Raw genomic sequence first — 12,643 nt, forward strand, 5'->3', positions numbered from 1 at the left:
TCCGGAGCTCCACGGAGCCCCGGTCGTCCAATAACCGAGAAACGGTGACTTTCACTGGGTATGGAGTTTGCCTCTTTCTTGTCAGACTGTGTTAATTCGGGTAGGGGAGAGTAACGCTATCTCCAGTCAAAGTAGTAGAACCGTGTTCCCAAGCTAGCATCGAAATCGCTGTATTTACACCGGCAGACGCTGCGCAAACCACTTCCGGCGGAAGTTAAGTGCATTTGTGTAGTGTCATGGCGCCACCCGGGATTTGGCGCGTGAACTTTTTTTTTTTTTTTTTTATAAATTTTATTGACAAAAAGTACCAACATACAAAACTCTTGTTGGGGAAAAGGATATACATGCGTATATACAATATAAATGTTGTCAATGTACAAGAAAGAATTACCTGGTCAAAAGAAACAAAGAATAGAACAAAAAGGGGGAGCTGCTTAAAATATACAAGTCAAAAGCAAAAAGGCTAGAAAAAGTAAAATTAACATTTGGAGCGGTACACAAGGAGAGACTAATCAAAACAGTAGTTTCCTAGATATGTCACTACACATTTTCCTTGCAATCTTAGTAGATTTGATCTTTTTCAGTGAGGAAAAAAATAATTTAAAGTCATTTATAAACCAAACAAAGGAAGGTTTAGAACATCTCCACTTACTGCAATGAATATGATATTTACCCATTAGAATAATCATATTGACTAGATCTGATATTGATGAATCTATATTATCCATATAAAAGAGGATGTGTGGCAAGGTGAGAGTAGGGATATTATCCATCTTAAGTGACAGCCAATTTTGTATCTCAGACCAGAAGCTGTTGGACACAGGGCAAAAAAAGAACATGTGTCCCAGTGTCTCATCAGCTATCTCACAAAAAACACAAGGGTCTACATCAAATTTGAATCTTCTTCTAAGAAAGTCAGCGACTGGATATATCTTATAAATTATTTTAAAGTGAGTCTCTTTGACTTTTGGGGAAATGGGCCATTTAATGAATTTAAAATGTGTTTTTCCTATGGACAATGCATCCATGTTCGGAACCTGTACACACAATCCTCTTTCATAACCAAGACATAATTTAGATTTCAAAGCATCACTAATATATTTATTATTACATTTATTGTCAATTAAAGTACAATCATTGATAACAAGATTTGGTAAAGTTGGTAAGGGTCTTGTTCTTGCATATAACAATGTGTTATGAATTAACTGTAATAATGGTACAGGTATTGCTTTACAGATCGTATTGTATTCTCTATAAGTACAGTTTAAATTATATTTTTCTGAAAAGGCTTTATATTCCAAAAGGTGACCATTGTCATCTATAATATCATTCACAAAAACAATGCCCTTTTCATACCAATCATACCTGAACAATGATTTCCTATTGATTATAATGACCCTATTGTTCCATAAGGTGGATCCATGTGGAGAAAAGTTATGGGTAAATATCATTTTCCAATATTGGAGAACTTGTTTGTGGAAGTTTGACAACTTAACAGGAATTTTGGTCACCTCAAAATCACATTGCAGAAGAAAATCAAGCCCTCCTATTTTTTTAAATAAATGTCTAGGTATGTGAAACCACATAGAATCTGGTTGTGATAGATACGTTTTCAACCAGTTGATCTTAAAGGTCCCAAACATTGATTCGAAGTCCAATGCTTTGATACCACCCATATCATAGTCTTTAACCAGCTGTGATTTCTTAATATAATGGGTTTTGTTTTTCCACAGGAATTGGAAAACAATTGAATTGGCTTTCTTAACATTATCGGAAGAAACATACAGGGAGTGACATGGATAGATTACTTTGGAAATACCTTCTGATTTAGATAGAGTGACTCTACCAAAGATGGTGAGATCTCTGATAAGCCAGCGACTTAAGGATTTCTTCATATCTATTAAACGGTTAGAAAAATTAACGTCTTCCCTTCTAATAGCATTTTTAGATAAAACTATTCCTAGATATTTCACTTCAGCTTTAACCTCAATTGAAGAGATGATGGAATCCGTTGATGAGTGAATGGGAAGTAGCTCACATTTTTTAATATTGAGGGTTAATCCTGAAGCTTTAGAGAAAATCGAGACTGAATCAAGGGCAACATCAACCATGAATTTATTCCTCGTCTGCAAATTGACTAATTTTAAATTCCTTGTCAAATATTGTGATCCCATGCAAGTCAGGGTTGTGATTAATGAGCATTATAAGTGATTGTGTGGCTAGAATAAACAGTTTTGGAGAAATTGGGCATCCCTGCCTAATACCGCGGAGCACTTCAAACCTAGGAGTTATATTAGGATTCAGGGACACAGAACTATATATGTCAGTATAAAACATCTTAATTATTTTACAAAAGTTACTCCCAAAACCTAAAAAATCTAAGATTTCAAATAAAAAGGTATGTTCAACAGTGTCAAATGCCTTATAAAAATCAAGAAATAAAATAAAAGCATCAGTGTTAATGAAGTCTCGATAATCAAGCATGTCTAGTAGCAGCCTGGTATGGTTATGTATATTTCTACCCTTTATGAAAGCTGATTGACACTCGTCAATAATATGTGATAATCCCTTATTCAGACGATTAGCATAGACAAGTGCCAGCAATTTATAATCGTTACATAACAAGGTAATTGGTCTCCAATTATCCAATAAAAGATTATCTTTGTTAGGTTTGGGAATTAGGGTGATGAGACCATGTTTCATAGTGGGAGAAAGATTACCTTTTGAGATACAATCTAGATAGGCATTATAGAGCATTTCCCTGACATCACTCCAAAAGAAAGACAAAAACTCCACGGTTAACCCATCTATTCCAGGTGACTTCCCCTTAGACATCTGTTGAACTGCTAAGTCTAGCTCCTCAATTCTTAACTCATCTTCCATAAGTTGTTTAAAGTTATCATTTATTGTCTTTTTAAACCCCTGGATCTTATCTAAGAAAAAACAACAATCTTCTTTAGAAAAAAGGGATTTATACAAGTTACTATAAAAAGATTTGATGTTTTCGTTTACTTCTTCTTGATTTTCAACAATAATGCCATTGACCTTTAACTTCCGAATTTTTTTCTTCGTCTATCTTTGTTTTTCCAGACTAAAAAAGTAAGAGGAGTTTTTCTCCCCTTCTTCAATCCAACGAGCCCTTGAACGAATAAATGCTCCCTTGGCCTTTTCCAAATATATATTATCAAGATGGGATTGTAAATTGTTTAATTCAGTCTGTTCTTGCCGAGTCAAATCATTTTTACTGCATAATGTATTGATGCGACTAATGATGTCCCCTTGTCTTATCTTTTTAAGGGTTGATGATTGCTTACTTGTTCTAATAGCCATTTGTTTAACTTTGAATTTAAACCATTCCCATTTACTCAGAAAAGACATTTCCAATTCACCTACTTCTTTAACCAGTTGTTTAACTACATTACAAAACTCAGTATTTTCCAAAAGGTTATTGTTAAATTTCCATATGGAATCTGTGTTATTCTCTCTTCCACCCGGAGAAAGTGTCAAGGATATTACACAATGATCAGTCAGGGGTGATGCTGAAATATCACATATAATAACCTCATTAATGAGATTGTCTGATATCAACCAATAATCCAATCTTGAGCACTGGCCATTATTAGATGAGTTGAACCAGGTAAATTGTTTTCTGGTTGGGTTTTTCATTCTCCAATAATCTATTAGATTGGCCTTTGTGATCAATTCAAGTATTGTTTCATCAAGTGTGTGGCAATGTCTCTTTGATGGTAAGCGGTCTAACCAAAGATCAGGGGCTAGGTTGAAATCTCCTCCAATTATTACTCTATCTGTTGAAAAAAGCATTTTCCATTCCTCTAAGTACTTACTTAAGGATGAGAAGAGATTTTTGTTCTGTGCTCGCTTGTTATAACCATACACACATAATAAGATGTAGTTTATACCGTTCATTTCTGTCGCAACCATTAACCAATAACCGGTAGAGTCACTTTTATGGTCAATAATTTTCCCAGGAAATCTATTTAATAAAATCATAACTCCTGCGGAGTGTGACGTTCCATGACTGAAAAAGATGGAGTCTCCCCATTGCAATTTCCAAAATTTTGTGTCAGTCTCAGCTGAGTGAGTTTCTTGTAGAAAAACACAATTAGCCTTTTGCTCCTTACAGAAAAGAAAGATAGCCTTACGTTTTACATTATCTTTCAACCCCCTAGTATTTAAAGAAATAAAGGACAACATTTAGGTAATAGGTATATAATCTATAAACAATGCACAAAAGAGTGTAACGATGCGCAGGAATGAGTAATTAGTCCTAAATCTATATGTTTTGTGTAGCTAGCCCTCTAAAAACTATAAAGGGGGAAAGGGAAACCTATAAACCGAACAGCTATTGTAACATAGTTCTACTTAAATATAAAATCAATTTCACCTACTTTGTTATGCTGTTCTTAATTTTGGCATAACAAGAGATATTAAGAGGTGACCAGTTGCAATGCCATATATGAACAGGTAAACAAGGTAAACATTCAGTATCTGCCATATACTGGCGCGCAAAAAAAATTGGAGTCAACAACGTAACATTAACCATGCTCCAATCATAACATCAGGTTAGTTAACCTCGAATGTTCAGTGATGCATTAACAAACAGTGCGGGTAGTGTTAATACTTACATATCAGAGCGATTATGTCAAACAAACGAAAAGATTAAAGTTTCACTGAAAAAAGTGATTGTAAGCTAAATTTCTGACAGCCATTCAAATGGTAACAAAACAAGTGTTCAGTTTGGGTCCACTCTCCGGTTATCGATCACAGCGTATCCTTCTTTCAAGAATGCCCGTTTACCTGTCTTTCTGGCTTCTTGGACCAGTGGCCACAGCTTCGCACGCGCCTCCCGGTCTTCTTTTGAGAAGTCTTCTTTGAAGCGTATGTGCATGTCTTTACACACTCTCGCATCCTTCGACTTCTTCCAAACATCATCCCGCACCGTTCTCATCCCGAACTGAATGATGATTGCTCTCGGTGTGTTATTTGAGGTAGCGGCGTCGCCTTTCCTTCCCAGCCGGTGAACGGTGTCTACGGTGTCACGCAGCCGCTCCACTGACACTGGAACAATTCTTGTCAGTATTCCTATGACAACTTCTCTCGTGTCCTCGCCATCCTTTTCAGTGAGGCCAATCATCCTCAGATTCCACCTTCTTTTGTACCGGGTTTGCTCTGCACATGCTTCTTTCAACAAACTGTTTTCTTTCTGAAGGCCTCCTATTTTTTTCTGAAGCACGCAGATTTCTTCCCGGTTTTCTTTTGCTGCGGTTGTGTTAGCTTCAATACGTCTGTCGAAACTTTTCAAAAGTTCCATCTGCTCGTCCATTTTTTTGGTCAAAACTTGTACAGCTTGTAGAATTGCGGCGCCAGTATTCGCGTCTTCACTTTCCTTTTGGTGTCGCAGTTTCTTTGGATTCGGCTGTTTAATTGGCGTGTGTTCTTTGTTAATTTTGTCTTCCTTGGATGAGTGTTGCTCCGCTTCCATTTCTTCCTCAATGTCAAGATCATCACATGCCTCGTGGAGAGCAGCCAAGTTGTAGTTGTGGTCAGACATGATTCCAAACAAAGAAGAAAAAAAAAAAAATGATGTAGTAGCTTACTTTTGTCACTTGATTTTGACCCTACATTGAATAGCTGGTTAGTAGAGGGGTTGTTACACTAGTTTATCACATTTCCATGACTAAAAGAAAATTTTTACCGGAGCCTGCAAAAAGTGCTGCCACTCACTCCGCCATCTTGAAACCCCTTGGCGCGTGAACTTGTGTATGTCGGTACACGATCCGTTCTGCCTGCACGATCCGTTCTGCACATGCGCAAAATGTTCGCGCATGCGCGGTTGTACGAGAATTTACGACACTGCACGATCTGTTCCACGCTTCCGGTCGACAGCCAAGCTAACGTTAGTTTAGCTAACAGCTAATTCGGCTAACTGCTAGCTGAGACAGCATGTAATAACTTTAAAAGACCCTCAAAATAAAACTTGAAAATAAACGTTGACATATATAACAGCTGTTACGTCAGTTCTACTTTACTTGTGCTCATTTAAAATACAATCACTCAATACTTGTCTTTATTGTTATTACTGTGAAGTCTTAATTTAGCTGTAGCCTGCTTTTCCCATTACGTTTGAGTTAACGTTATTTTAGACTGAATCTAGCTGTCAGCTAGCGGTTAGCCGAATTAGCTGTTAGCTAAACTAACGTTAGCTTCCCGGTGGAGGCTAGCCATAGGCTAGCGTGGAACAGATCGTGCAGGTCGTATGGATACGTAAAACAGTATTATCTTGCGCATGTGCAGAACGGATCGTGCAGGCAGAACGGATCGTGTACCGACAGTGTATATGGACAGCTAACATGACACACCCCACCAAATCTTTCCTCATATAATCTCTGTAATATAGAACTTGTGTTGTGTTTGTCTTGTTTTGAAAAAAATCTGTAAACATTGTATTCAAAAACATTGATTAGTACCTTTTTTAAATTGCCTAAATCTGTGTAATGTGAAGAGAAGGAAAAGCATCTTGTTGTGCAGGCCTACGTTTGTACTCACGATTTATATTGCTCTTATGACTGTATCTAATGATATTGTCCCGTCTTTCCTGGTCCCTCTTCTTTGTTTCCTTAGTACCGGTCAGCAACCTACGTGGCCACGCCCCAGCAATACCCGGTCCCACCAGGCACCCCAGGCTTCTACCCAGGCACGAGCCCCGCTGAATATGGTACTTATGGTAAGAGGCTCTACCTGGGGCCTCACCTGAGCCACTCACACACAGAGACACTAAGCAAGGTTGTTTGTGACTGCATTGTTCTGGAAATCCGGGCTAAATACAGTAGCACTACATATGTTTGCTGTTGATCCAATGTGTTGTCACACCCTCTAGAGGTGGTTATGTGTCATTACATCACAAGAAATGATGATGCCCTGAAAACAAACTTGCTGACCCTCCACCAGCAGGCATCTGAACTATGTGTTGTCTTTGTTTAAACTGTAGCTCATCAGCAGTAGAATGGGCTGGCCTGAATACAGGACTGCAAACACACAATTCTTTCTATCAGGCTTTCCATGTCCTGCCCTTTGCACAGTGTATGTACACTGTATGATGGTCATTGTACTTGAATACAAAAAAATTCAACTAGAAATAAAAAAAAAAAGTTTGGTAAATGGTTATTAACTCTATTATTATATAACTATTGTTTGCACTAGGGCTCAAATAACCAACTTTTGTCATCAGTGTCCCACAACAGTCCCGACATCTACTCTCTACTGTCCCAGACTTAACAACCAATCTCCAAAATCAAAGTTCTTTTTTTTTTTTATTTCATTTTGCATAATAAATATTATGAACTATTTATTATGAACTATGCAAGTAAAGGCTGCTGTGTTTATTGGTGTGACTCTGACAGACTTGGTGCTAATTTAGTGGATTTCTATTTGTTGTCCAAATAAGTTACTCTCTTCACAATAGCAAGCTACTGGTTGTATGAGCGAGCTGTGTTGGTATTTATGCCAGCTATTTGTATGACTGTTGGTGTGTGTGTGTGTGTGTTGGTGTGTGTGTCACATTGGTCATTCTGCAAATCGCATGGCAATGTCGTCACATGAGGTTGGTACATGACCCTAAATAACTGGTCATGTGACAGTGGGACATGGCTCTCAAACTCTGCTCTCTTATGGGCTTGACCACTATATTGGCTTTGAAAGTGCAGAGGTGCCAAGGGCTGTTTCAGGTTTCCACCATGTCACAGAGACATGGAAGTTATACAGAAATACTATATATCTGGAAATGATTAGGCCTTTTGCCTTTAGGATCTACAATGACCACCATAACATTCTGGTAACTGCATAGTAACAGTCCCAGAATATCATTACTCCACCCTCCTCTGGTCCTCTAAGTGGTGCAGTCTGTCTGACCATTGAGTCCTTTTCTAGCAGTCAGGTAAAAAAACACACACACACACATTCACTGTGCTGACGGAGTATGGTGACTATTTTTAAGACTCCCACCCCCTAAGTTGAGTGATTTGCTTAACTCATGCTACATATACTGTATGTACATACTCACTGTCCACCCCTTTTGTAGTAGGTTGTGATGCCAGCATGGATCAGATCACTTATTCAGGGTGGAGAGATAGTCTTCAGGCAAATCAGAGCTGCTCCGAATGACACAACTGAATAGTTTAGCCTGCCTGCCAGTACACTGTAGAGAGAGGGGGAGGGAGGGGAAAAAGGAAGGTGAAAAAAGTGAAAGGCAGGGAGGAATCAGGAAGGTCAGAGGGAGGAGCAAAATGGAGACAGGCTGGAAGAGGGAGGGCTGAGCATTAAAAGAAGTCATTCTGAGAGGGCACCTGTAAAGAGGACAGGAAGAAGTTAGAGAGGGGGTTTGAAGAGAAAGCCCCCTCTCCTTTTACTGTCCGTACGCAGTTTTGCATTCAGCATGGGGAATCGTGGGTCTCAAGAGCAGCAGGACTCTGAGGGTAGGTGTCGTCTAGAAAGTGCGTCTCTTTGCAGCCCCCCCTCCCATTGCTGTCTCAATCTCCTGCATGCTGTGTGTAATATCTCAAGCCATTTATTTAGTATTTGGACACTGTCCAAAAAAAGTCTCATTCTGCCTTCTGGCTTTTTGTTTTTGAGCAGGCTCATATTCTCACTCCCTCTGTCCTCTCTCTCTCTGTCTGTCTTCCCTCCCTTTCCCTCTTGCGTGCTCTCTTCCCCCAGCCGGTGAAGGGTTTTGACTATATTTAGGCTGCTCTGCTCCTGGTCAACAATGCAGACTCAGTAATGTGAGTTAGACTGAAATGCATGCTGAGGGGGAGAGAGGCAGAGCAGGAACTTGTTACCGTCGGGCTGCAAGAGAGGCCTCTGCAATCTGAGGATTTTTTTACCCCAGTCCTTTGAAAGTGGGCTACAACTGGTTCTGAACTGTAGCTGAGGCCAGTTAAAAGGCCAGGTAATATTACTGAGTGGTTGGATGTCTTGTTTACATTATTGACTGAGTAGGCTAATAGAGGTTCTTTGAACTTGTGCAAACTTTAATTTTTTTTTTCATGGCCATGTTGGCTGCAGCTTACTTGACAAGTTTGTGAACATAAGAAATATCTATTGCCTTAAGAAATAAGGGGCACTAATGCAAGGCTGGGCAGAGGGAGAGGTTGCTATGTCATGGTGTGAGGGCCTACCCATGCTCCCTTCTAGGTGCCATGTCTGCTTCTGTTAACTGTTGCCTTCAGATACAACATCAAGGGAGATTTTGAGATGGAACAAAAGCATTAAAAGTCAGAGAAAAGACAGATCTGAAACAATTATGTCTGTTCAAGTGGCAGAATTATTATGAGTGAGGACAAGTTGACAGTTGAAGCTTAGGGGTATCTTAAGATGCATTGCTCCACTGCAGCAATGTTTGGAGATGGCAATAAGAAAAGAGCTTGGTGGAAATGAAGCCATTGGAGTTTGTGGTATTTTTTGAAAATTTTAAATTACCATCACCTGATAATTTATTTCAGTCACCTGTTACGCCTAGTTCACACTATGACTTTAGCCGTGATTTGCCACTCGCCGACAGTTTTTGAAGTTCCCCGACAAAAGCTCCAGATCAGAAGCAAATTGGCGTTGGCTCGAGTACTATGTATGTTCTGTGAACTGTTTGCTGGTGCCTCGCAGACACATTCCCGATATCTAGCAGGCTAGATATCTGGAAACCTTTTTCACCTTATTTTTTATTTTTTATTAAATACTATTTTTAACTGTTTAACTGATCAGGCTTTTGACAGTTAAACGGTTAGCCGTTAACATCCCTAGCTGAAACGATTGGTCGATAAATCAAAAATTACCATTTTTCACTATCTTATGACATATAGACAAAACAGGAAAATAGTCTGCAGATTAGTCAATAATGAAAATGATAGGTAGTTGCAGTACTTCACAGGTGGTCAAATTTGCTCAAAGGTGCAGTAAGTGTGCTGCGTGAAGATTGTTGATATTTGAACTCAACTGCCCAACATACAAACCCCCCCCCCTTCAGACTCTCCGCCCCCCTAGATTCATGGACGCATGGACTGCCATACTAAACGAAATATTGCAGAGTCGATGTTAGCTCATGTCAGGTTGTGGATTAGCAAACTGTCGCTACTGCTGTAAAGCCAGCCAGTTGGGAGCAGCCATCACAAACATTAGCAAACGGACAAGGTTAAACTGACCTATTGACAACAGCTAACAGTGAAACAACAGAGCTAACGTTATTACTCACTTGTCCATAAGGACGAAAGCCCTCATCAGTTTTCATTCCTATGAAATCACGGAGGTTTCTGCAGCGCTGAAAAGCCTCACCAATGTTAACAAGGTTCTTCCTCTTTTCCCAGTCATACAACTTTTTTAATTTGTATTCTTCAGTCCTTTTTCTTTTTTTGCTGTTTCTCTACCATCTCTTCCTGGCCGAGACACTGCCTCCCCCCGCCCACATTCGTTGCTTGCTATGCGCTACCTACTGGAATGGTGTTTTGGAGGCTCTTGCACACCTTTCTGTTTGTTTTCCATTTACACAGGGAACACCAGATTTTTTTTCAGTGCACACAGAATATAGAGAGCTAGGTGACCGTGAGGAGATATTCGCTGAATTTGACAAATAGTGTATTGGATTAACATGGTTTACTATACCTTTTTAAGTGTAGCAAAACAAAAAATGTAACTTGTATCTTACACTTTGCATTGCACTATTGCAGGGCCTTGTTTTGTTGGAACAGGCTGTATGGCCAGACATTAATACCATAGTTTCACATTGTTAAAAGTATAAAAGTAAAGAACATGCTGGCATGGTTTGTGGTATTTCAGTTATTAAATTATCTAATAAGTGACTTGGTGTGAATGCTCTTATATAGTTAAATGATCAGTGTGTCTTTTTTAAGTCCCCAACCTCTTCATTTGTTCACTTGTTTATTCCCTCATTAATCATAGTTGTGACAATGCTGCTATGAAAAGACTAGCTAACTAGCTCTCCTGCAGTGTGTCTCTACAGTGTTCAGAGGAATATTGCCAGGATACTAAAGCACAAATGCAAACATTGTTTATTTTTGTAATCTAGAAATTTTGTTTTTAATTGAAGTGTGTTCATAGTTGCCCTGTGAAATATAATACATCCTCAGTTGGCAGTGAGCAGACTTCAGTATTTTAAAAAAAGTGCAATTACCTAACTTTTATGACATAACTTTGCTGTTGACATAAAACTGCAGCTGTTGCACCGTAAATCATTGAAACCTTCACAATTAAGGTGCAGCTTTTGTAACTGCCTCAAAGTAGCCTAACAGGACTTTCAGAACATTAGTGATGTAGACTTAAATGCCATTGTTTAAACACGAGCTTTGTGCTGTCAAGCGATTTTGTGTGTGTGTGTGTGTGTGTATATCCTGTGCGTCTGTGTGCAACAGACAGACGTGTTTGTGTCAAGTTATGGCTATAGGATTAAGTCAGTATGTGTTGGTTTACATTCTTATCTCTGTCTGATCCACAGCAGGGGCCTACTACCCCGCCCAGCCTCAGTTCACCCCATCGGTGCAGGCGGCACCCGTTATTATGAACCCAGCCCCTCAACAGCAGCAACCACCACCTCAGCCTCCCCAACACATCCCCACCAAACGGGAACGTAAACAGGTACAGTTAGTATTCTACTACACAAAACACCTTACACTTTAAATTGACTTATTGAAAATGGATATCTGGTTCAGGATTTACATATTACCTTCTTATCACATATTCTTTATTCTTCTTCAGATCCACAATAGCTTCCGCAACAGCGGTTGCTAATCTTCCTGGGGTCCACATAAATACATGATAGAAACACTGACAGCACACAGACATTACGACATACATACACACATTGATTGACTCTGTCAGTCTATCCCCAAATTACATATCTGAAAGTCAGACTTAAAACACTGCATGTACAGAGTTATCAAACACGCTAATTAGTTAATATCCTAAACAAAACAACGTACCAGGTGGCATTCTTCCTATTGTACTTATTGTCTCACCACACTTCCAAGTACTAACATTTTATTAGCAGAATAAACCACTAGTAGACATAGAATACCTTTTTTATGTTGTTAATATTGTGGAAATGTAATAGGGAACACAGACTTTATAGAACTGTTTACCTAAAATGGAAACTTTTGTTATCAGCCCTGTTTGGATAAGATTTGTTTATCAGTGGGTCAGGTACTTTAACTGGCAGTATTATTTAATCTTAATTTTATCTGAATACATCATGAACTTTAAGTTCTAAGTAAGATATACTCAAAAATGGGACATATCCACCTATGGAGAAAGATCTAGACTAGGGAGGACATAAAGGCAGCAAGTCTCTTCTACAAGATCACTGAGGGAAAACCACAGTTTTGTGTGAGGGGAAAATCTCAAGGTAAATAATTGGACTTCCAGATGCACAATATGATAGTTTGGCTTCAGATCCTGTATGTATTATGCTCTACAAGCTGTTTTGAGTAACCTCAGCCATCTCCAAATACAGACAGTTTATCAAATGTCCAACCAGAGAGGAGAATATTTTTGGATCATTTTGAAACCGGTAGCGGCAGATGGCTGCCCACCAAGAGCCTAGGTCTGTCTGAGGTTTCTGCCC

General features: G+C 39.1%; 1 protein-coding gene across 1 annotated transcript in view; it reads left to right on the plus strand.

Moving 5' to 3' along the window:
- The window catches only part of LOC116038850 (eukaryotic translation initiation factor 4 gamma 1), a 48,433-nt gene that overhangs the window by 12,214 nt on the left and 23,576 nt on the right, over positions 1–12,643 (plus strand). Inside the window, exons 8-9 of the mRNA XM_031283516.2 lie at positions 6,643–6,745; positions 11,519–11,658. Of these exons, the coding sequence (XP_031139376.1) occupies positions 6,643–6,745; positions 11,519–11,658 (243 nt within the window). The remainder of the gene's footprint in view (positions 1–6,642; positions 6,746–11,518; positions 11,659–12,643) is intronic.

Source organism: Sander lucioperca, chromosome 5, assembly GCF_008315115.2.
Source record: "Sander lucioperca isolate FBNREF2018 chromosome 5, SLUC_FBN_1.2, whole genome shotgun sequence".
Classification (NCBI taxonomy): Eukaryota; Metazoa; Chordata; class Actinopteri; order Perciformes; family Percidae; genus Sander; species Sander lucioperca.